Genomic DNA, 26,127 nt, shown 5'->3' on the forward strand with positions numbered 1-26,127 from the left:
TGACAGCATTTCAAAATTACAAAGTGCATTTCATTCAATATTTTACTGCAGAGGAAGACGAGTAAACATTAATTGAGTTTAAAGATTCAACATGGAATTAGGTCCTTCAGTCCACCAGGTCAATGCCAACTGTCGATCGCCCGTTCTATGTTATCCCACCTTCTCATCCACTCTCTGCGCACTAGGAACATTGAGATTGTACAGTACCGATTAACGTACAAACAGGACAAGTAAACATTAGATGACTGTTGGTTTAGATTAAGCATTACATGTTCTTGGGAATGCAAGTCATGACAGTTGGAAGGTTTTGGTGTTTGGAAGATTAACAACAAGCCAAAAATTAACAGATTGACTTCACGGCTAATCACGTCCTGAAATTGTGTATCGTAAGTGAAATGCTTATCCTGTGCCAAATGTTTAGCTTAATTTTTTTTGAGTTTAGAGATACAGTGCGAAAACAGGCCCTTTGGCCCACTGAGTCCATGCCGACCAGCGATCCCTGCACACTAGCATTATCCCACACACCGGGGACAATTTGCAATTTTACCAAAGCCAATTAGCAGACAAACCTGTACGTCTTTGGAATGTGGGAGAAATCCGGAACACCAGGAGAAAAGCCCATGCAGTCACGGGGAAAACGTACAAGCTCCATACAGACATTCAGCATCTGTAGTCAGGATCGGACCCAGGTCCCTGGTGCTGCAAGGCAGCGACTCTTACTGCTGCACCACATGTTAGACAGCGCTTATGTCAGTTAAACTTTTAGACATTTTATTCTTTCTCATGAGAGCAAAGTACAGAAATCTAAATTCTTCTCATACTCATGAGGCTGGTTGACAAGTGAAGCACCATTTTAATTTCCTTGTGCATGTTACCCACGCATAATGGTCTTCTGCAACAATTAAAGAAATGGCAAGTTCCAGGACTGATGAAGGCAACCTTATGTTTCAAGATGGTGATCTTAGATTCACATTTGAAATTCCAGCGATTGGAGACAAAGTGGTTTGGAATCATAGTCATAGCCCCCTCGGCCCAACTTGCCCATGTCGACCAAGATGCCCCATCCACGCTAGTTCCACCTCCCAGTGTTTGGCCCACATCCCTCTAAGCCTTTCCTGTCCAAATGTCTTTTAAATGTGTGAAAGTACTTGCCTCAACTACCTCCCTGTTACAAATACCTACCACCCTCTGAGTGAAAAGATTGCCCCTCAGGTCCCTATTAAATCTTTCCCCTCTCACCTGAAACTGATGTCCTCTGGTTCTTGATTCCCCTACTCTGGGTAAAGGACCTCTGAGGTTGTGCATCTACCTCATCTATTCCCCTCATGTTCTTATACACCTCTGTAAGATCACCCCTCATCCACCTGTGTTCCAAGGGATAAAGTCCTAGCCTGCTCAATCTCTCCCTAAAACTCAGGCCCTCAATCCTGGCAACATCCTTTTATATCTTCTCTGCACTCTTTGTTGGAGAAGGTTAGTTCAACCTGTCATCGTGTTCAGCATGGACATTGTGGGCCGAAGGTTCTATGTCTTATAAAAAAGGCATGGTAGAGTGGGTGGCACAGTGACCAGTTTAGTAGAACCTTTGCCTCATAGCTCCAGTGATCAGGGTTCAATCCTGACTTCCGGTGCTGTCTGGGTGGAGTTTGCACGTTCTTCCTGTGACCTTGACAAGGATGTTTACCAGAACTCGAGAGCCCGAGCTATTAGTTCTTTAGACAGGATTTCTTTATATTAATAAAATAAATAAATAGTATGATAAGTAATAAATAATAAGTAATAAAAAGAGTAATGCGGGATTTGATGCCCACCCTTCATTAAAATGGCGACAGTAAGCCTCCTTCTTCAACCACTACACATCCTGTGGTGAAGGCTAGGGAGTTGCACGATCTACACCAGGCAATGTCAAAGCGATGGCTAACATTTCCAAGACATGATGTTACGTGGCTTGAAAGGGGAACTTGAAGGTGGTGACAGTTCGCATTTTCCTTCTGACTTTGTCTTTCTACACGGTAAATGTTGGACGTGGCGGCACAGTGGTGCAATGGTAGAGTTGATGCCTTACAGCACCAGGGACCCGGGTTTGATCCTGACTACGGGTGCTGTCTATATAGAGTTTGTACGTTCTCCCCATTGCCACGTGGGTTTTCTCAGGATGCTGCGCTTTCCTCCCACACACCAAAGACTTACAGGTTTGTAGGCTAATTGGCTTGGTAAAATTGTAAAATTGTCCCCAGTATATAGGATAGTGCTAGTGTACGATGATCGCTGGTCAGCGCGGACTCAGTGCCAAACTTTAACTGGTAAAGTTCCAGAAACACACCTTGGATTTTTTAACTACATTTCCTTTCTATTTCTTTGTTCCCAGGATGTGGGCATTGTGGCAAGGTCAGGTGGTATTGCTCATTCCTAGCTGCTCCTGACGTAAGGAACCAGTGAGGAATGAAACACTATAGTATGGATTTCAACACAAGTAACTGCAGATGCTGGCTTACAAAAAAAGACGCAGTGCAGTGGAGTAACTCAACGGGTCAGGCAACATGTCTGGAGAACATGGATAGGCGACGTTTCGGGTCAAGAACCTTCTTTAGACCCAGAGTCAGAGTCTGAAGAGCATTGTTCAGAGATCAATATCTACCCAAGCCTAATTTTAATGCTCAACCATTCCTTATACACGAGGGGCAATTTTCACAGCGATCAATTATCTTACTAACCTACACGCCATTGAGGATGTGACTTAGAAGTCGCCCTGATGTACAAATCCTTTCCTGACCGCTTTGCCATCTTTTGGGGATCTCAATTTTAGGAGGACACTTTTCCCGAATTGAACATTTTTCTTTTTCCTTTAAATTTAAGATCAATCATGAGAATTAAAACAAAATCTATTTATTCTAGTAATACAGCTATCTTATGTTTTACAATTATTTCATCAAGTATCATTTAGTAAATAATGAACAAGGCAGGAGCATTAGTGTTCAGAGAAGCAAATATCTACCCATGACTAATTTTAATTAGCTGAATTCTGCTAAATAAGTTTCACCAGTGTACAAATTGTCTACCCTCTTGCTGCCACTCCATTAACTCCCTTCCAAAAGCACACAATACACCAAATATTATGTTATTTAAAATTACACAAAGAAACTTATGGTAAGACATCAACAATCCACTTACTCCATCCCTGGAGTAAATATCAGAATACCAGGAGCCAATGAGCCACCCACTTCCCTTATCTACCTTAGGGATGAAATATCTTTCAGAGTTTACATTCGCTGTTGTTGAATGCAGGATGTTCATTGGGACAATGTTGCCAAATCTCTGGACTTCATGGATCACCGCGTTGGTGTAGGGCAAACTCGTCGGGTCTTCAGCTCTGGGCGACCGTTCTGACCCAATAACTCTGATGATTTCCTTGTGAACTTCCAGCTTTTTCTGTCTATATTCATAGTTTATCTTCGTTTGGGTTTGTTGACTTTTTCCACTTATTGCAGCCACTCTCCTGCCTGAGACCAACTGCTTTGCAGGTCAGGTCCGGATTGATTCCCCCTCTCGTCAGCCCGGAGTCACTTTTGATGACCACTCACTGGTATGTCTTGAGGCAGCCGTGCATCCTGCACTAAAGGCTGCACTGAATCCAGGTTGTGTGACTGCTGAAACAGTTTAGCTCAATCCTTCCATCAAACCCGTTTTCTTATTTAGCGGTAGTGTACTTCAGACGGACTAGTTCTCTAATCGTTGTCATTTTAAGGATGCGCGACTTCATTAACCACCAAGAAACAAAATAAACACAACTGCATCGCTGAAAATTAATATTATCACTCTGTTGACCAAAAGCATTGTTTTAAAATTGCCAGTTTTAATAAGGAAAAACTCCACTGAATTTCACCCAAGTCTTAGCACACAAACACTATCAGATTTCATCATACAGAAAGTGTTATCATATCATATATATACAGCCGGAAACAGGCCTTTTTCGGCCCACCAAGTCCGTGCCGCCCAGCGATCCCCGTACATTAACACTATCCTACACACACTAGAGACAATTTTTACATTTTACCCAGCCAATTAACCTACATACCTGTACGTCTTTGGAGTGTGGGAGGAAACCGAAGATCTCGGAGAAAACCCACGCAGATCACGGGGAGAATGTACAAACTCCTTACAGTGCAGCACCCGTAGTCAGGATCGAACCTGAGTCTCCGGCGCTGCATTCGCTGTAAAGCAGCAACTCTACCGCTGCGCTACCGTACCGTTCACGTATCGTCAAGTGAAGTTCAGTGAAAGGCTTCTGGAGAAGTGCAAACAGGCAACCACTGCTTATAACAAAAAGCTCTCTAGCAAGGACTGAATATGAGTGGACAAACATACATTAGAACCTCTGCTGACTTAGTTTGAGGACCGAAAATGAAACACTAGACACATGTACTTTGTTGGATTGAACCATTGTGGACTATTTCATGTAGTTAAACAATGGAGATAACAGCTTGAGCACTGGACATCAGAATTTCCTGTATCGAAAGTGCATTCTGTATTGTGCGTGGTTGTAAGTTTTGTTAAATTGCAAAATTCCTTTTTTTTCATTAAAAATCCGTTTTTTTTGCCATCTGTGTTCCCTTTTTGGTTTGACAAGGTCGGCAGCTCTGGATTACAATCGAGCCATCCACAGAATAAAGGGAAAAACATGAATACCATTTAGTGGAAGATAAAGCCAGTATCTCCCATCTGGCACCATATGATGGCAGCCTCGCCAACAATCTGTCTCATCCTTTTCTTCTTTAGCTGTCTTTAGCCTGTTGTTAAATGTATGTTTTAGTGTAAGTTTAGCTTTGTATTATGTGGGAGGTGGGTGTTGAGGAAACTTTTTTTAATCCCTTTCCTCGACGGAGTTGCGACTTTTTCTGTGTCGCATCTCCGTCCGCGCACATTGTGGAGCTGGTGGCCTCTTGCTGGGGATAGGCTTCGGGAGCTCCAACCGCGGGAGCCTGCGGACTTAACATCGTGGAGGTTGCGGTAGCTTGAGCTTTATAAGTCTGTGAGCTTTATAAAACTTTGGTTCCACCCAATTTGCGGTTCAGGTTGCCCCAGTACAGGAAGGATGTGAAGGCTCTGGAGAGGATGCAGAAGAGGTTTACATGAATGCTGTGTGGATCAGAGGGCATTAGCTATAAGGAGAGTTTAATTTAGCATAGTTTTCCCACAGATTTCCCTTGAATCATTTGTCCAACATTTTTAGATTGTCACACCTTGATCCATCTGGAAAGAGGAACAGCTTCTTTCCACAAATTATCATCAGGAAAAAAAAGTCACAGCATTTATGTAAATTTCAGACAGAGGAAGAATTTAAAATCATTGAAGGCAACAGGTTATACAAATAAAAGCAGGTTACATAATTCTGACAATATTTGTGAATTTGCTTCATGTTGAAAGGCATGTTTATATTCATGAACATGTCCTTCTCGCTAAATTGAGTGCAGGTTGAAAGTTAAAGAGCTGATATCACAGATTATCATTTATATTGATCACAAAATATCATCAAAAAGATTGAAGGAATGTTATTTTACAAACTTTTGGTGAATGGACTATAAGATTCGGAAGGGCAAATGTCAGGTGGCTGACTACATCATCCACTAAGTGCTGGAGTTTCACTGTTCATGGTGTGTCCCAGTTTACGGGACTTGAAGGCTCGTTTCCATTGTAGTCATGGAGGCACCATTGATTGCTCGCTAGATTCAGCCCCATGACAAATGCAACATTGCACAACAAAAACACACACACATTCTTTGAAATGTTTCTGAGAATAATGTAAAGGGGTAAAACTGAAGCAAAGGTTGTGTTGACATCAGCGACAAACAGCGCACACATTTTGGTACTTCGGGAATGATGTGAAGCCCACACCAGATACAAGCTCCAGATTGTTCACATTCGGGGGGACTTGAAACCGGAACTTCTGTATCAGAGTGGTAAAGAACAGGAAGAGCTCCACCCTGGCCAGGGTTTCTCCAGCACAGGCCCTGCGTCCTGCAAAGGCACAAACATGTCAACATAGGCCCACAAAAACAACGTTTGATTGATTGATTTAAAGATACAGCATGGAAACAGATCATTGACCCACTGAGTTCACGCTAACCATCGATGACACCGATTCTATATTATCCCATCCGCTCCCTGCACACTAGGGGCAATTTTACAGTGGCCATTTAACCTGCAAACCGCATGTCTCTGGGATGTGGGAAGAAACTGAAGGATCCGGAGGAAAACCATTAGAAAGAAGAAGGGTCCTAACACAAAGGGTGGTGGGTAGATGGAACGAGCTGCCAGAAAAGTTGAGGCAGGTACTACAACAACATTTAAAAGACATTTAAATAGGTACATGGATAGGAAATGTTTTGTGGGATATGGGCCAAATGTGTGCAAATGGGACTAGATGTGGCATCTGGGTCGGCATGGACAGGTTGGGCTGTTTTCTGGGCCTGTTTCCATGTTGTATGATTCTATGACTATTTCCAACATCCTCAGATCTTTATTTTACTCAGGTAAATGACTTGCCATAAATATTGCATTTCTGTCCATCAGTTAAGCTTAGGGCAGAGGGAAATTTAGTTTAGATTTTCATTGTGATATGTATCGAGGTACAGTGAAAAGCTTTTGTTTGCGTGCTATCCAGTCAAAGGTAAGACTATACATGAATACAATCAAGCCGTTCACAGAGTGCAGATAAAGGATAAAGGGTACAGTAAAGAATAAAAAGTGTAAAGTCCGAAAGAATGTAAAATCTTCCAGCGTAGAGTGTAAACATGGAGAAACGCCTTACCCATGGAGAATGGAGCAAAAGCGTCTCTCTTCACAAACTTCCCGTCAGCATCCAGAAAGTTGGAAGGGTTAAAGTCTCTTGGGTTTTCCCACTGAGTTTTATCGAAAAGCACCGAGGTCAGCAAGGGGATCACGGGAGTGTCCTGAAAATATAATTTATAATCGCTGTTGGTATTCTGTTTGTAAAGCATTGCTGAAAATACGTGCACAAGAATGATCAATCTTGGCAGCATTTCCACTCTTCTACCTCTGCCACACCTTCAATTTCCATCACTCTGCCAACCTCTTCACCCTCAGTGACATTAACCTCTGGAATTATTTCTCGAATCTTCCCGGTCTCTCAACCCCTCACTCCCCTTAAGGATCGTTCTTAAGACCACCGTCTTTTATCAAACTCGCCCCAATATCTCATTCATGGGCGCAATGATAGAATTTTGGCAGGTAAAGTTCCAGAGACAGACCCTGGGATTTTTAACTACTTTTTTTTTCTATTTATAGGTCAGGTGGTATTACCCATCTCTAGATGGCCCTGACCTAAGGAAACAGCGAGGAGTCAACGAATATTGTGTGGAGATGTCCACACCAGGTATATATATGTCTGCACCAACAATAATTTTGACTAGTAAAACATCCTCTTCATTGCAGTGATAGACAATAGACAATAGACAATAGGTGCAGGAGTAGGCCATTCAGCCCTTCGAGCCAGCACCGCCATTCAATGCGATCATGGCTGATCACTCTCAATCAGTACCCCGTTCCTCCCTTCTCCCCATACCCCCTCACTCCGCTATCCTTAAGAGCTCTATCCAGTTCTCTCTTGAAAGCATCCAACGAACTGGCCTCCACTGCCTTCTGAGGCAGAGAATTCCACACCTTCACCACTCTCTGACTGAAAAAGTTCTTCCTCATCTCCGTTCTAAATGGCCTACCCCTTATTCTTAAACTGTGGCCCCTTGTTCTGGACTCCCCCAACATTGGGAACATGTTATCTGCCTCTAATGTGTCCAATCCCCTAATTATCTTATATGTTTCAATAAGATGCCCCCTCATCCTTCTAAATTCCAGTGTATACAAGCCCAATCGCTCCAGCCTTTCAACATACGACAATCCCGACATTCCGGGAATTAACCTAGTGAACCTACGCTGCACGCCCTCCATAGCAAGAATATCCTTCCTCAAATTTGGAGACCAAAACTGCACACAGTACTCCAGGTGCGGTCTCACCAGGGCCCGGTACAACTGTAGAAGGACCTCTTTGCTCCTATACTCAACTCCTCTTGTTACGAAGGCCAACATTCCATTGGCTTTCTTCACTGCCTGCTGTACCTGCATGCTTCCTTTCATTGACTGATGCACTAGGACACCCAGATCTCGTTGAACTCCCCCTCCTCCTAACTTGACACCATTCAGATAATAATCTGCCTTTCTATTCTTACTTCCAAAGTGAATAACCTCACACTTATCTACATTAAACTGCATCTGCCATGTATCCGCCCACTCACACAACCTGTCCAAGTCACCCTGCAGCCTTATTGCATCTTCCTCACAATTCACACTACCCCCCAACTTAGTATCATCTGCAAATTTGCTAATGGTACTTTTAATCCCTTCGTCTAAGTCATTAATGTATATCGTAAATACCTGGGGTCCCAGCACCGAACCTTGCGGTACCCCACTGCACTGCCTGCCATTCCGAAAGGGACCCATTTATCCCCACTCTTTGCTTTCTGTCTGTCAACCAATTTTCTATCCATGTCAGTACCCTACCCCCAATACCATGTGCCCTAATTTTGCCCACTAATCTCCTATGTGGGACCTTGTCGAAGGCTTTCTGAAAGTCGAGGTACACCACATCCACTGACTCTCCCTTGTCAATTTTCCTAGTTACATCCTCAAAAAATTCCAGTAGATTTGTCAAGCATGATTTCCCCTTCGTAAATCCATGCTGACTCGGAATGATCCCGTTACTGCTATCCAAATGCTCAGCAATTTCGTCTTTTATAATTGACTCCAGCATCTTCCCCACCACTGATGTCAGACTAACTGGTCTATAATTACCTGTTTTCTCTCTCCCTCCTTTCTTAAAAAGTGGGATAACATTTGCTATCCTCCAATCCACAGGAACTGATCCTGAATCTATAGAACATTGAAAAATGATCTCCAATGCTTCCACTATTTCTAGAGCCACCTCCTTAAGTACTCTGGGATGCAGACCATCAGGCCCTGGGGATTTATCAGCCTTCAGTCCCATCAGTCTACCCAAAACCATTTCCTGCCTAATGTGGATTTCCTTCAGTTCCTCCATCACCCTAGGTTCTCCGGCCCCTAGAACATTTGGGAGATTGTGTGTATCTTCCTCAGTGAAGACAGATCCAAAGTAACGGTTTAACTCATCTGCCATTTCTTTGTTCCCCATAATAAATTCTCCTGCTTCTGTCTTCAAGGGACCCACATTTGCCTTGACTATTTTTTTCCTCTTCACGTACCTAAAAAAACTTTTGCTATCCTCCTTTATATTATTGGCTAGTTTACCCTCGTACCTCATCTTTTCTCCCCGTATTGCCTTTTTAGTTAACTTTTGTTGCTCTTTAAAAGAGTCCCAATCCTCTGTCTTCCCACTCTTCTTTGCTATGTTATACTTCCTCTCCTTAATTTTTATGCTGTCCCTGACTTCCCTTGTCAGCCACAGGTGTCTCTTACTCCCCTTAGTCTTTCCACCTCTTTGGAATAAATTGATCCTGCAACCTCTGCATTATTCCCAGGAATACCTGCCATTGCTGTTCTACCGTCTTCCCTGCTAGGGCCTCCTTCCAGTCAATTTTGGCCAGCTCTTGCCTCATGCCTCTGTAATCCCCTTTGCTATACTGTAATACCGACACTTCCGATTTTCCCTTCTGCCTTTCCATTTGCAGAGTAAAACTTATCATGTTGTGATCACTGCCTCCTAATGGCTCTTTTACCTCTCGTCCCCTTATCAGATCAGGATCATTACACAACACTAAATCCAGAATTGCCTTCTCCCTGGTAGGCTCCAGTACAAGCTGTTCTAAGAATCCATCTCGAAGGCACTCTACAAACTCTCTTTCCTGGGGTCCATTTCCAACCTGATTTTCCCAGTCTACCTGCATGTTGAAATCTCCCATAACCACCGTAGCATTACATTTTTGACACGCCAATTTTATCTCCTGATTCAAATTGCACCCTATGTCGAGGCTACTGTTTGGGGGCCTATAGATAACTCCCATTAGGGTCTTTTTACCCTTACAATTTCTCATTTCTATCCATACTGATTCAACATCTCCTGATTCTATGTCACCCCTTGCAAGGGAATGAATATCATTCCTTACCATCAGAGCAACCCCACCCCCTCTGCCCACCTGTCTGTCTTTTCTATACGTTGTGTACCCCTGAATATTCAGTTCCCAGCGCTCTTTTTAAACTGCCTGTTCAACTGTAATTAGCACTTACTTTTCTTCTCAGCCAACGGGCGTCCTTGCTCTGCTCCCGGACTTTTCAAATTGACTACTAGCTTCCTCTTCGCGCTCTTTTTAAACTGCCTGTTCAACTGTAATTAGCACTTACTTTTCTGCTCAGCCAACGGGCGTCCTTGCTCTGCTCCCGGACTTTTCAAATTGATCTTATGTTTTAACAAGTTATTACTTCAAGGAAAATTCAGTAAATAATCAAGACAGGAGTATACAGACAACAATTGGCATTTTAAGAGAGATAAATGTCCTACCAAGCTGAATTTTATCGGATGAACTCTGCTACAAAGGTTTCACCAGTGTACAAGTTGTCTATCCACTCACTCCATCAACTCTCTTTCAAAAGCAGTCGATACACCAGAGATGATGTTGTATAAAATTACACAAATAAATTTATGAGCCTAAGAAATCAACAATCCACTTGCTTCCTCCCTGGAGTAAATATCACAATATCAGGAGCCAATGAGCCACCCACTTCCTTTATCTACCTTTGGGATGAAATATCCTCGAAAGTTTACATCTGCTGTTGTTGAATGCATGATGTTCATTGGGACAATGTTGCCAAATCTCTGGACTTCATGGATCACCGCGTTGGTGTAGGGCAAACTCGTCCGGTCTTCAGCTCTGGGCGACCGTTCTGACCCAATGATACCGATGATTTCCTCGTGAACTTTCTCTGGAAACCAAGGGCATCATTAAAGCACTGGGCGACAGGGCTAGAGCTGGGATTCACACACGGGACAAACAGTAATCAATCAGACCGCTCCTCACCCTGTACGTGGGGGTACTTCATCATCAGCAGCATGGCCCAACGAAGTGTGGTGGAAGTCGTCTCCATCCCAGCAGCAAACAGGTTGGATGTCGTGTAGAGCAGATTCTTTTCATGGAAATATGTGTTTGGATTACCTGACTCCTGCATTAGATTAACAGAGCAAAGACCCAGAAATTACTTTGGGACCAAGAGTACACACCGGAAGCCCTTTGGCCCACTGAGTTCACGCTGACCATCATTCACCCGTTTACACCAGTTCTATGTTATCCCATGTTGACATCCACTCCCTACACCAGGAGCAATTTACAGAAGGCAAATAGCCCACTTACCCGTGTGTCTTTGGGATGTGGGAGGAAAGTGGGGCATGCAGAGTAAACCAATGTGGTTTCAGGGAGAACATGTAAATTCCACACAGACTGCACCTGAGGTCAGGATCGAACCCGAGTCTCCGGCGTTGTGAGGCAGCGGCTCTTCTGGTAATGCCATTGTACTGACCTATCCTGTCACCACCAGGTTCACTAAATGCTACAATTGACACCAAATCAATAATGTTCGAGCTCAGTTGAATAGCTCCAGCTCCTTTGAAGCAAACCCATTATACAAAATCTACCTCTTCCTAAAGGGGAGGTGTGGAGTCCATACCTGGTTCTGTTTTAACAAGTACGTATCAATGAAGCCCCTTGGGTTGTTTGCATCTAGTTTCTGATCATTTTCATTTATAAGGTTCTTGATGATTCCACAATTTGAACTATTATTTTGCAGCAATTTGTTGCGTGAGCCAAGAAATCTTAGGATAGGAAATGCATTGTAAATCTATAAAATAAAATCACGAGTATTAACATCAAAGCAAACAATTGGTAGCCAATACTTGAAATCTGGTAATAAAGGTATAAAATCTTTAAAATTTAGGAATTATTCAAACATTGAGTGTGCTTGTTAAGTTTAGTTTGAGATACAGTGTGGAAACAGGCTCTTCGGGTCCACACTGAACAGCGAACCCCACACATTAACACTATCCTACACACTAGGGGCAATTTACACTTACTGTACACCAAGTATACAAACCGAAGCCAATTAACCTACAAACCTGTACGTATTTGGAGTGTGGGAAGAAACCAAAGATTTCAGAGAAAACCCATGCGGTCAAACTCCATAAAAACAACACCCGTGGTCGGGATCGAACCCGGGTCTCTAGTGCTGCAAGCGCTGGAAGGTAGCAACTCTACCACTGTGCCACCATGTGCCCTAAGTGCTAAGACTAATTATATATCTGGTATTTGTTTTTTATTGTCTTTGTTGTCCTTATCAGGAATATAATGTCTGAAAGCCCAGGTCCCATTGAGTCCCAAGCGACAAGTCCACCCAACCATCTCCCTCTGTCAAACCACAAGGTCGGGTCACAATGAATGTTTATCAGCTGCTCTTCAGACAACATGTGACAAAAGTTGGTGAGTCAGTCGGACAAGCAGCTTTTTTTTTGTGTATTGAGGGACAGATACTTTGAGACCCCAATTAAATCAATGATGGAAGGCTGTTTATCGGACTGGAAAGCTGTGACTAGTGGTGTGCCCAAAGAGTAGGTGCTGGGCCCACTGCTGATTGTCATCTACATCAATGATTTGGATGAGAAGCTATAAGGCACATTTAGTAAGTTTGCAGATGGCACTGGAAGAGGTGGTAGAGAAGGTTATCAACAATTACAGCAGGAACTTGATCAGCAGGTAAGTGGAGTTCAATTCAGATAAGTGCTCGGTATTGCATTTTCGGATGTCATACCAGGGTAGTATTTTCACAAAGAATGCAAGGGCCCTGGGGAGTGTTGCAGAATGGATGGACCAAGGGGTTCCAGTACATAGTTCCCAATACTGGCAAAACCGGTCGACGGGGTGGTGAATAAGGCTATTGGAATGTCGTCTCTTCATCAGTAAGGGCATTGAGTATAGAGATTATGCAAGATATTGGTGAGGCCAATAGTGGAGAATTGTGTTCAGTTTTGGTGACCCCGCGGTTAGAAAGATGCCTTTAATCTGTAAACTTTGCAGAAGAGTTACGTGGATGTTACCAGAACACAAGGGACTGTGTTAAATGGAGTGGTTATGCAGGCTAGGACATTATTCATAAGATCATAAATCATAAGTAATAGGAGCAGATTTAGGCCATTGGGCCCATCAAGTCTACATCCCTCTTTTTGTATTCTAGCCCTCTTGAAATAAATGCTTTTGAAAAAAATATTCCTTGGAGCATTGAAGATTGAGAGGTGATCTTACAGAGTTCTTTAAAATCATGAGGGGCTTAGACGCAGAGACCAGGTGGGAGCTGCGATGCGGAGACCATGAGGGGTGATCTCCAAGGTGGAGTCAGGGCGCGTCTGTATTTGGCACCTATGGGGTAACATTTTGACACAGATGATGGTACGTCTATAGAACAAGCTTCTGGAGGATGTAGTTGGCGCAGGTACTTTAACAATAAGTAAAACGCATTCGTACAGGTTTGGAAATAGTAAAGGTTTTGAGTGATAAGAGTCCAATGCGGACAAATGGGACTTGCTTCGATAGGCATCTAGGTCAGGTTTGCCAAAGAGCTTGTTTTTGTGCTCTTTGACTCTATGACTCTTCTGGGGCCGGGAGCAAATGAGCATTTATTGGAAAATATCTGCAATCTCAGTGAAAGATAAGGTTTACCTGTATCGTAGGGGAACCGGCAAGTTGTATGTTTTCATTAATTCCTTTGACTAAAATGTTGAACCTTTCATCGTCGTAATCAAATCTATCACCAAAAACTATCGAGCAGAGTATATTGGCCACTGCAGCGTTCAACTTGAAGGTTGGATTAAATTCTTGGCCTGAAGAAATACGCATCATTCACGTTAGTGACAAACAGTGTAAACCAATTCACATTTATAAGGCATCCTGATCAGTCTCTTTTTACTGATGTCTGACACTTGACTTCAGTGGCAAGTTTTAAATGTTGCTTTTAATGCAGTAATTCTTTAAGGGCTAAGAGACATATCAAGAGGGCAGAACCCTGGTGGTTATGTTACCAGGGAAGTATTTGGAGGCATGGAGGTCTGTGCCAGAGAAATTAGTTCAAATCCCACAGGAGAATAGAAATTCAATTAGTTAATGAATCTGAAACAGATTACTGGAATCAGTAATGGGGATGATGAATTTATGAGATTGTTGTTAAAACAACTCATCTAGATCAGAGGCTAAATGCAAATTAGAGGAACAGCATCTCATATTCCACTTACAAGCCAGTGGTATGAATATTGAATACTCTAACTTGAAATAACCCCAGCATTCCCTCTCTCCATCCCTCCCCCACCCAAGTCACACCACCTTCGCGTTTTCACCCAGCAAACAGTTAACAATGGCCTGTTTCCTTTATCATTCATTTGTTCCATATCTCTCTACATCACCATCTATTTATCTTGTTTCCCTTTCCCCCCGAATCTCAGTCTGAAAAAGGATCTCAACCCTAAATGTCACCCATTCCTTCTCTCCAGAGAAGCTGCCTGTCCAGCTGAGTTACTCCAGCATTTTGTGTCTATCTTCTAGTTCATTGATGACCTTCACAGACAAAATTTGCCATCTTTTCCCAGTCCAGTTGATGTACAACTCCACATACTTGAATGTAGCTGACACTTAACTGTTTCCTCAGTTGAGGAGCAACAACAAGTGGACATTGCCATTGATGATCACATATCTGAATGGAAATCAAACCATTTAATACATGCTAAAGTGGAGTCTTTAAATTCACTTGAGAGGCGGGAAAAAGAGCTGAAAAGCTGAAGCAAAAATAAGAAAAATTCTGGAAACACTCAACAGGTCAGGTAGCATCTTTGGAGAGTGTACCAGTGAGCAGGATTAACTAGGGGCAGAACTAACACAAAGTGATGAATTGAACAGTCATTTTCTTCAATAGGTATTTCTTGGATTCTTTATGAATCTTAAATTATAAATTATTAGAAGTAGGCAGAGGAGAGTTGATCAGTCTGCCTCCTGATTTAGATTCACCTTTGTGGGATTCAAACATTTTAATGAGGAAATGGGTTTCTTCAGTGATTTTATCTTCGATAGTTTTCCTGCCCATTCCAAAGTCGCGCAGAGTGGATACAGTGAACCTTCGCATCTGCTTCCAAGAGTCTCCATGACCAAAGATTATGCCTGCAATTAAATCCATCAGTGTGACATCTTGTCAAAGCAACTTGCAACCAAGGTAAAAGTGAGCCTCTCTTTTAAATGACAAAATGTTAATAGAAAACAGTGGACAAAGAAGGAAATAATTATTTAATGTAGTGCAGACCATAGTGCATAGAGGATAGAACAGTGCAGCACAGGAATAGACACTTCGACCCACAGTGTCTGTGTCGAACATGATACCAAATTAACATAACCACATCTACCTGTATCCCTCCATTCCCCGTCCGATCACGTGTCTGTCTGTCTGTCCCAAATGACACAATCATGTCTGCTACCATCACCATCCCACAATGCATTGCAGGCATCCACCTCTCTCTGTGTAAAAAAACTTGCCTTGCATTTCTCCTTTAAACTTTCTCTCCTTTAAAGTGATGCAGTCAACTTCCTGAACCTCACAAATATTTCCTTTTACTTTTAATAGCCAAGAAAGAGAATAGATTACGTAAATAGTGGGATTTTCAGGGAATGTTCTGAGAGCCAGCAGACAGGCTGAATGATCTCATAGTTGAAAGAAAGATACTATACCTCCTCAGACTAAGTTACAGTCAGCCTGAGATTGTGTGACAAAAATAGTGAAAGTGAGAAAGATATTAGTTAAAATTGGAAAAGAGGGTGTTTAGTTTAGAGACACAGCATGGAAACAGGCCCTTCAGCCCACGGAGTCTGCGCCGACCAACGAACATCCTAGACACTATTTCTATGTGAGACCAGTTTTACATCCTACATACTCGGGCAATATTCAATTATCCCACAACCCTGAATGCCTTTGGAGTGTGAGAGGAAACCGGAGCACTCACATCAAACCCACACGGTCACAGAGAGAACATACAAACTCCACACAGACAGCACCCGGATATCTGGCGCTGTGAGGCAGCAACTCTACAGCTGCGCCATTTGCCACCCGGTGCTTTATTAGTTTGTGAAGCAGTCTTACATTAAATCACCAAGTGATTGGTTTCATGTATTATGTGATTAAATTCAGCACCGTTTGCTGACGATTGGTTACCAATCTCACTTAAAGAATAACGCGTTGGCCAAAGTCCTTTAAAGCTTTACACCTTAGCAAAATCAAGCATTCATCAAGACTCCAGTTAACTGAACCAAATGAGGATGAAACTAATTGTTAAAAGTTCAACAACAATGCAGATGAGAGTTACCATGACCCTTGGCCACTTCTTCAAATATTGGGACGTGAGCTCTTCCTCCAAACACATCGGGATGGTTGATGAGAGCATCCTTCACGGTCTCGTATCCAGTCAAGACCACAGCCTTCATGGTTCCAAGCTTGATGCTGAAGATTGGGCCGTACTTCTCAGACAGCTTAAACAGGAGGAACAAGCTCCCATGAACAATTAATAACTTTCTTTATTCTTTAAATGGATTAATTCATTGGATGTGGCCAACCCTTTGATATATCGTCTATTCCTCATTAACCTCCAATGAGGAATGAGGGTGGAGTTGCTGCCTTACAGCCCCGGAGACCTGGGTTCGATCCTGACCACGGGTGCTATCTGTACAGAGTTTGCACGTTCGCCCCGTGACCGCTTGGTTTCCTCCAGGCGCTCCATATTCCAAAGACATGCGAGTTTGTAGGTTAATTGGCTTCTGCAAATTGTCCTTAGTGTGTAGCACAGGACTAGTGTACGGGTGATTGATGGTCAGCGCAGGCTCGGTGGGCCGAAGGGCCTATTTCCACGCTGTATTTCTGAAATAAACTTAACATAAGAGTTGATGACGGTAATGCAGTGCAAGTGGTGTACGTGAATTCCCAGAAAACCTTTGACAGTGTGACACGTGACTGGCTTATCAGCAACATTGAATCACGTGGTGCAAATCGATTATGGTTGACAGTAGAATAGATAAATGGGGAGGGGGGGGGAGGTGTGAGGTGTTAGTTTTTGGTCAGCGGTTGTTCGTCAGACTGGAGGAAGGCAAATTCTGGTGTTCTCCAGTGATTGGATTCGTAGCAATTTTGTTTTTTGATCCTTATTAATGCCTGGACTTGCAGGAACAAAGCACAATTTCTAAATGTGCCAGACATAATGACACAGAACTTTGTTCAGAAGGTTCATGTTCAAATGCGATGTGTGGCCAAGTGATTTTACAGAGAGTGGTGATTGCATGGACGCACTGCCAGGGTTGGTGGTGGAGACAGATACAACAGTGGCGTTTCAGATAGGCACATAGATATGCATTACATGTAGGCAGTGGAGTTTGGTTAACGGCATCATGTTCAGCACTGATATCGTGGGTTGAAGGACCTCTTCCTGTGCTATACATCTCTATATCAATACACTAAAAACTCTCGTTTGTTTGTTTGTTTGTTCCTGAACTACAGCCAAAACGGTACACGATAGTGCGACAATTTTAGGTCCACCTTGAAGGAAGAAGTTTCATCCAAATCGGTGTTATATTTTAAAAGTTATTCACATTTTAAAGTTTAAATCTATCTCCTATGGAGGGAGGGGTGGGGAAAGGGGGGGAGGAGGAGGGGGGGAGGGGGGTTAGACTTGGTCTAGTTTAAACTAAAAGGGGAATTGCCAAGCTTATTCAATAAGCAGCATTTTCATGTCATTTCTGAGAGTCTGGCCTGGAAAACGTTTCCCTGAGACACATCTCCAGTCTTGTGAAACTCTCACTGTTTGTATTAATCTTATTATTTATTATTGCCAACTCTGTGGAAAGTTTGTTTGCGTGCTATCCAGACATATCACTTCATACATGCGTGCAGTCACGCCATACACAATACCACGGGGTGTGGACGGAGTACAATACCGCAGTCTATAGTGTTACAGCGTTATAGCGCAGTGTTACAGAGACATAGTCGAGGCACTGTGCACCGGGACATTCTGGTAAATTGTAAAAACACTGATACTTGCAGACTGGGTGGCTAAGGTGATCATAGGTGCCGGTAGCAACTGAAGGACATTGAAGAAACAAGGCACTGCAGATGCTGGTTTATATAAAAGATAGAGTCTGAAGGAGGGTCCCGATTCGAAATGTTCCCTGTCCATCTTCTCCAGAGATGCTGCCCGATCCGCTGAGACCCAGGTCGGATCGAGGTCTTTCTCGTTTGTGGTTGAGAAAGTGGGATAACAAAGAGCGAGTGTGAAGATAGACACAAAATGTTGGAGTAACTCAACGAGTCAGGCAGCGTCGCTGGAGAAAAGAAATAGGTGACGTTTCGAGTCGGAACCCTTCTTCAGACAGATGAAGGTTCCGACCTAAAACTTCACCTATTATTTTTCTCCAGAGATGCTGCCTGTCACGCTGAGTTACTCCAGCACTGTGTTTTTTTGTAAATGAGTGATTGAAGCGATACAGCATGGAAACAGGCCCTTCGGCCCAACGAGTCCATGTCGACGAACAATTACAAGAACAGAGGCCAATGAACCTGCAATGTTTCTATTTCAAATTAAAGGAATTGAATCCTTGATTCAGGGCAGGGCAACAAAAAAAATGTATATCTTCAATGTATAAATTATTACAAAAATCTAGTCCAAAGATAGGAATTCAAAAATCAAGACAAAGATGGGAAACAGATCTGAATATTAGCATTGATGAACCAAGTTGGGAAAGATTGTGTTTAGACAGTATGAAAAATACTATTAATGTGAGATATAGTTTAGTACAATATAATTTCTTACATCAATTATATTTAACTCAAAAAAAATTAAACAATTTAAAACCAAATTTATCTGAAATTTGTTTTAGATGCAACCAAGATGTGGGTACTTTCTTACACTCCACATGGGCATTTATTGGGAGATATTAAAGGAATATTACCAAGGTTAATTTTAGATAATTATCAGGAAAGATTTCTCAAAATAGCAATAGCAAAAAAATGTGTAGCGGTCACTTGGAAAGATCACAATGAAATAAGAATTGAAAGATGGTACGCAGAAATGCGTAGTTGTATCCCATTAGAAAAAGCTACTTATAATCTGAGAAATAGATATAATTTCTTTTTGAAAGTTTGGAACCCATTCATTTTAAAACTAGGATTAAGAATTGGAAATATATAAATTCAGGATTGTTTTGATACCCTTAATAAGAAATTAATAAGAAATTAGCCGGAAGTGTTTCCTTCTTGACTCCAGGTTTCCTTCTTTCTTTCTTTCTTTCTCTCTCTCTTTCTCTCTATCTTTCATTCTCTCTTTCTTTCTCTCTTTCTTTCTTTCTTTCTTTCATTCTTTCTCTCTTTCTCTCTTTCTTTCTTTCTTTCTCTCTTTCTTTCTCTCTCTCTTTCTCTCTCTCTCTTTCTTTCTCTCTCTCTTTCTCTCTCTCTCTCTTTCTCTCTCTCTTTCTCTCTCTCTTTATCGGACAAGAGCGGGTAACATCTGATTACAAGGAGTGAGTGCTGGAAGTTGTGTAGCTGAGCTCAGGAGTGCTGTGATGTCAGGGGCGGTGAATCTGAGCGGCAGCGACATAGAGACAGCGATGCCTCTGCCAAGCGCTGGGTGCAAGTGGGGAACACAACGACCCCCCATTGCTGCCTCCTCCCGCTCCCTCTTACCTCCATGAGACTCTCGTGGGGCTTCTTCAGATCCAGGAGGTGCAGGTGCCCGATGATGGGCAGAGGAGGGGGTCCCGGGGGGAGGTTGAGCGCTCCAGGGCACTTCGAGCCGCGGCGAAAGTAAAGGAGGAGCGAGAGGGAGAGGGCGCCGAGGATCAGTAAAGTGGCTGCGTCCAGCGGGAAGGCGCTGCCCAACGCCATCTCTGGGCTCCCCTTGACTTCCCACTCCTGCCAGCGACCGCCCCAGAGCAGGGTCCCGGGCCGCAGTCTCTCTCAGTTAACCTGACAGTTAAAGGTGTCAGCGGGGGGGGGCGGCCACCAGAGAGGAGCCGCCTCTTGGCTGCGGATTCAGTAAAGTGGTGCCAGGGCAACTAACGTTGGTGGCGTCTCAGGGCGTGCACGTCTCCGTCTGAGTCAAAGGCAAAGCAGGCAAACGTAAGGAAGCTTGGCTGACCAGGGAAGTTGTGGCGTTGGACAAAAACAAGAAAGGTGCATGGGGCAGGTTTCTGCAGCTGGGGTCAAGTGCAGTCTTGGAGGAGTTTCGGGAACTACGGAGTAAACTGAAAAAGGAGATCAGAAGGGCAAAAAGGGGCCAGGAGATAGCTCTGTGGGGAAGGATTAAGGACAATCACAAAAGATTTTATAAACACATCAGGGAGAAAAGGGAGAGAGAGAGTGTGGGACCTCTCAGGAGTCAAAGTGGTCACCTCTGTGTAGAGCCACAATAGATGGGCAAGGTCCTCAATTAGTATTTCTCCTCTGTATTTACCGAGGAGAAAAACAGTAGGACGGAGGAACTTGGGGCTGTCAATGAAAGTGTATATCCGAAGACATTGCCGGAAACTCGAGAGGAAATTGCAGGAGCCCTGGTTGAAATTTACGAGTCGTCCTTAAATATAAGAGAGGAGCAGGAAGACTGGAGGGTGGCAAATGTTGTGCCTCTTTTCAAGAAGGGCTGCAGGGAAAATGCTGGGAACGATTGGCTGGCTCCATGGAAGGAAGCAGAGGGTGATGGTGGAAGGTTGCTTCTCGGACTGGAGGCCTGTGACTAGTGGTGTGCCTCAGGTTTCGGTGCTGGGTCCTTTACTGTTTGTCATCTACATCAATGGTTTGGATGAGAACATACAAGGCAAGATTAGCAAGTTTGCTGATCATACTAAAGTGAGTGGTTTTGCAGATAGTGAAGATTGTTGTGAAAGATTGCAGCAGGATCTGGATCGACTGGCCAGGTGGGAAAAAGCTTTTGAAAGGCAGAAGGAGACAAAGTGCCATATTCCAAAGAAGAAAACCAATTTCTACATAAAGATGTTATCCCACAGATTTCCCTTGAATCATTTGTCCAACATTTTTAGATTGTCACACCTTGATCCATCTGCGAAGATGAACAGCTCTTTCCACAAATTATCACAAGAAAAAAAAAGTCACAGCATTTATGTTAATTTCAGACTGAGGAAGAATTTAAAATCGTTGAAGGCAACAGGTTATACAAATAAAAGCAGGTTACATAATTCTGACAGTATTTGTGAATTTGCTTCATGTTGAAAGGCATGTTTATATTCATGAACATGTCCATCTTGCTAAATTGAGTGCAGGTTGAAAGTTAAAGAGCTGATATCACAGATTATCATTTATATTGATCACAAAATATCATCAAACAGATTGAAGGAATGTTATTTTCCAAATTTTGGTGGACTGCAAGATTCGGAATGGCAAACGTCCGGTGACTGACTAAATCATCCACGAAGTGCTGGAGTTTCACTGTTCATGGTGTGTCCCAGTTGAAGGCTCGTTTCCATTGAAGTCATGGAGGCACCATTGATTGCTCCGCTAGATTCAGCCCCATGACAAATGCAACATTCAACAACAAAATCTCACACGCACATTCTTTGAAATGTTTCTGAGAATAATGTAAAGGGGTAAAACTGAAGCAAAGGATGTGTTGACATCAGCGACGTACAGCACACACGTTTTGGTACTTCGGGAATGATGTGAAGCCCACACCAGATACAAGCTCCAGATTGTTCACATTCGGGGGGACTTGAAACCGGAACTTCTGTATCAGAGTGGTAAAGAACAGGAAGAGCTCCACCCTGGCCAGGGTTTCTCCAGCACAGGCCCTGCGTCCTGCAAAGGCACAAAGATGTCAACGTAGCCCCACAAAAACAACGTTTGATTGATTGATTTAAAGATACAGCATGGAAACAGATCATTGGCCCACTGAGTTCACGCTAACCATCGATGTTCTATATTATCCCATCCGCTCCCTGCACACTAGGGGCAATTCTACATTGGTCATTTAACCTGCAAACCGAATGTCTCTGGGATGTGGGAAGAAACCGAAGGAACCGGAGGAAAACCATTAGAAAGAAGAAGGGTCCCTACCTGAAATGTCAGCTGTCCATTCTATCCACAAATGCTGCCTGACCCACCAATTTCCCATGTTTTAGGTTAAGATTCAATAAGAATCTCAGCTGCAACTTTTTAACACAAAGGGTGCTGGGTAGATGGAACGAGCTGGCAGAAAAGGTAGTTGAGGCGGGAACTACAACAACAATTAAAAGACATTTAAATAGGTACATGGATAGGATTTTTTGTGGGATATGGGCCAAATGTGTGCAAATGGGACCAAATGCGGCATCTGGGTCAGCATGGACAGGTTGGGCTGTTTCCTGGGCCTGTTTCCATGTTGTATGATTCTATGACTCTATTTCCATCATCCTCAGATCTTTATTTTACTCAGGCAAATGACTTGCCATAAATATTGCATTTCCCTCCATTAGTTAAGCTTAGGGCCGGGGGAAATTTAGTTTAGATTTTCATTGTGATATGTACCGAGGTACGGTGAAAAGCTTTTGTTTGCTTGCTATCCAGTCAAAGGTAAGACTATACATGAATACAATCAAGCCGTTCACAGAGCGCAGATAAAGGATAAAGGGTACAGTAAAGAATAAAAAGTGTAAAGTCCAAAAGGATGTAAAATCTTCCAGCGTAGAGTGCAAACATGGAGAAACGCCTTACCCATGGAGAATGGAGCAAAAGCATCTCTCTTCACAAACTTCCCGTCAGCATCCAGAAAGTTGGAAGGGTTAAAGTCTCTTGGGTTTTCCCACTGAGTTTTATCGAAAAGCACCGAGGTCAGCAAGGGGATCACGGGAGTGTCCTGAAAATATAATTTACAATCGCTGTTGGTATTCTGTTTGTAAAGCATTGCTGAAAATACATGCACAAGAATTAACAATCTTGGCAGCATTTCCACTCTTCTACCTCTGCTACACCACCAATTTCCATCACTCTGCCAAGCTCTTCACCCTCAGTGACATTAACCTCTGGAATTCTTTCTCGAAACTTCGCTGTCTCTCTACCACTCTCTCCCCTTAAAGATCCTTCTTAAGACCTCCATCTTTTATCAAACTCGCCCCAATATCTCATTCAGGGGGGCAGTGATAAAATGTTGGCAGGTAAAGTTCCAGAGACAGACCCTGGGATTTTTAACTACATTTTTTTTCTATTAATTTTTTTCCCAGGATGTGGGCATTGTGGCAAGGTCAGGTGGTATTTGCCCATCCCTAAATGCCCCTGACCTGAGGAAACAGCGAGGAGTCGATAACTATTTTGTGCAGATGTCCGCACCAGGTATATGTCCACACCCACAATGATTTTCTCGATTTGAACTTGCATTTATCTTTCCCCTTGAAGTTAATGTCATTCATGACTAATAAAACATCCTCCTCATTGCAGTAGTAATGTGATCTTATGTTTTAACAAGTTATTACTTCAAGGAAAATTCAGTAAATAAACAAGACAGGAGTATACAGACACCAAATGGCATTTTAAGAGAGATAAATGTCCTACCAAGCTGAATGTTTTCAGATGAACTCTGCTATAAAAGGTTCACCAGTGTACAAGTTATCTATCCACTCACTCCATCAACTTTCTTTCAAAAGCAGTCGATACACCAGAGATGATGTTATATAAAACTACACAAATAAATTTATGAGCCCAAGACATCAGCAATCTACTTGTTCCATCCATGGAGTAAATATCACAATATCAGGAGCCAATGAGCCACCCACTTCCTTTATCTACCTTTGGGATGAAATATCCTTGAAAGTTTACGTCTGCTGTTGTTGAATGCATGAAGTTCATTGGGACAATGTTGCCAAATCTCTGGACTTCATGGATCACCGCGTTGGTGTAGGGCAAACTCGTCCGGTCTTCAGCTCTGGGCGACCGTTCTGACCCAATGATACTGATGATTTCCTCGTGAACTTTCTCTGGAAACCAAGGGAATTGTTAAAGCACTGGGCGGCAGGGCTCGAGCTGGGATTCACACACGGGACGCACAGTAATCAATCAGACCGCTCCTCACCCTGTACGTGGGGGTACTTCATCATCAGCAGCATGGCCCAACGAAGTGTGGTGGAAGTCGTCTCCATCCCAGCACCAAACAGGTTGACTGTCGTGTGGAGCAGATTCTTTTCATGGAAATATGTGTTTGGATTACCTGACTCCTGCAGTAGATTAACAGAGCAAAGACCCAGAAATTACGTTGGGACCAGGAGTACACACCAGAGGCCCTTCGGCCCACTGACTCCACGCTGACCATTATTCACCTGTTTACACCAGTTCTATGTTATCCCACGTTGGCATCCACTCCCTACACCAGGAGCAATTTACAGAACGCAAATAACCCACAAACCCAGGTGACTTTGGGATGTGGGGGGAAAGTGGGTTCCGCAGAGTAAACCAACGTGATCTCATGAGAACCTGCAAATATCACACAGATTGACAATAGACAATAGGTGCAGGAGTAGGCCATTCGGCCCTTCGAGCCAGCACCACCATTCAATGTGATCACGGCTGATCATTCTCGATCAGTACCCCGTTCCTGCTTTTCTCCATACGCCCTGACAACGCTATCCTTAAGAGCTCTATCTAGCTCTCTCTCTTGAATGCATTCAGAGAATTGGCCTCCACTGCCTTCTGAGGCAAAGAATTCCACAGATTCACAACTCTCTGACTGAAAAAGTTTTTCCTCATCTCTGTTCTAAATGGCCTGCCCCTTATTCTTAAACTGTGGCCCCTGGTTCTTGACTCCCCCAACATTGGGAACATGTTTCCTGCCTCTAACTTGTCCAACCCCTTAATAATCTTACATGTTTCAATAAGATCCCCTCTCATCCTTCTAAATTCCAGTGTATACAAGCCTAGTCTTTCAACATATGAGAGTCCCAGATTGCACCCGAGGTCAGGATCGAACCCAGGTCTCCAGCGTTGTGAGGCAGTTACCGTACCGGTAATGCCACTGTACTGACCTATCCTGTCACCACCAGCTTCGTTAAATGCCACCATTGCCAGCAAATCAATAATGTTCGAGCTCAGTTGAATAGCTACAGTTTCTTTGAAGCAAACCCATTATACAAAATCTACCTCTTCTTAATGGGGAGGTGTGGAGTCCATACCTGGCGCTGTTTTAACAAGAACACATCGACGAAGCCCCTTGGGTTGTTTGCATCCAGTGTCTGATCATTTTCATTTATAAAGTTGTTGATGATTCCACAATTTGACCTAGTATTTTGCAGCAATTTCTTGCGAGAGCCAAGAAGAAATCCCAGTATAGGAAATGCATTGTAAATCTATAACATAAAATCATGAGTATTAACATCAAAGCAAACAATTGATAGCCAATACCTGAAATCTACAGATAGCCAATACCTGGTCTACAGGTAATAAAGGTATAAAATCTTTAAAATTTAGGAATTATTCAAAGATTGATTGTGCTTGTTAGGTTTACTTTAGTTTAGAGAAACAGTGCAGAAACAAGCTCTTCGTGTCCACACTGACCAACGAACCCCACACATTAACACTATCCTACACATACCAGGGACATTTTACACTTACTGTATAGCAAGTATACAATCCCAAGCCAATTAATCTACAAACCTGTACGTCTTTGGAGTGTGGAAACCAAAGATCTCAGAGAAAACCCATGCGGTCAAACTCCGTACAAACAACACCCGTGGTCGGGATCGAACCCGGGTCTCTGGCGCTGCAAGCGCTGGAAAGTAGCAACTGTACCACTGTGCCACCATGTTGCCCCAAGTGCTTAGACTAAATATATATCTGGAATTTGTTTTTTATTGTCATTGTTGTGCTTATCAGGAATATAATGTCTGAAAGCCCAGGTCCCATTGAGCCCCAAGGGTCAAGTCCACCCAACCATCTCCCTCTGTCAAACCACAGGGTTGGGACACAGTGAATCAGCTGTTCCTCAGACAACATGTGACAAACAAGTTGGTGAGTCAGTCGGACAAGCAGCTTTTTCTTGTTAATTGAGGGACAGAT

The 26,127-nt window shown here is 43.1% G+C and overlaps 2 protein-coding genes across 2 annotated transcripts in view; both read right to left on the reverse strand.

Moving 5' to 3' along the window:
• The window catches only part of LOC144603803 (cytochrome P450 2K1-like), a 30,096-nt gene extending 8,366 nt beyond the window's left edge, over positions 1–21,730 (reverse strand). The window contains exons 1-11 of the mRNA XM_078417511.1: positions 19,783–21,730; positions 16,424–16,586; positions 15,081–15,230; positions 13,746–13,906; positions 11,707–11,877; positions 11,064–11,205; positions 10,781–10,968; positions 6,809–6,950; positions 5,842–6,015; positions 5,668–5,720; positions 4,076–4,226 (exon numbers count right to left, since the gene is read on the reverse strand). Of these exons, the coding sequence (XP_078273637.1) occupies positions 4,076–4,226; positions 5,668–5,720; positions 5,842–6,015; positions 6,809–6,950; positions 10,781–10,968; positions 11,064–11,205; positions 11,707–11,877; positions 13,746–13,906; positions 15,081–15,230; positions 16,424–16,586; positions 19,783–19,983 (1,696 nt within the window). The 5' untranslated portion in view covers positions 19,984–21,730. The remainder of the gene's footprint in view (positions 1–4,075; positions 4,227–5,667; positions 5,721–5,841; positions 6,016–6,808; positions 6,951–10,780; positions 10,969–11,063; positions 11,206–11,706; positions 11,878–13,745; positions 13,907–15,080; positions 15,231–16,423; positions 16,587–19,782) is intronic.
• The window catches only part of LOC144603804 (uncharacterized), a 31,775-nt gene continuing 27,375 nt past the window's right edge, over positions 21,728–26,127 (reverse strand). The window contains exons 15-19 of the mRNA XM_078417512.1: positions 25,245–25,418; positions 24,152–24,293; positions 23,869–24,056; positions 22,801–22,942; positions 21,728–21,906 (exon numbers count right to left, since the gene is read on the reverse strand). Coding sequence (XP_078273638.1) covers positions 21,728–21,906; positions 22,801–22,942; positions 23,869–24,056; positions 24,152–24,293; positions 25,245–25,418 — 825 coding nt within the window. The remainder of the gene's footprint in view (positions 21,907–22,800; positions 22,943–23,868; positions 24,057–24,151; positions 24,294–25,244; positions 25,419–26,127) is intronic.

This window comes from Rhinoraja longicauda, chromosome 21 (genome assembly GCF_053455715.1).
Source record: "Rhinoraja longicauda isolate Sanriku21f chromosome 21, sRhiLon1.1, whole genome shotgun sequence".
In the NCBI taxonomy this organism is placed as follows: domain Eukaryota; kingdom Metazoa; phylum Chordata; class Chondrichthyes; order Rajiformes; family Arhynchobatidae; genus Rhinoraja; species Rhinoraja longicauda.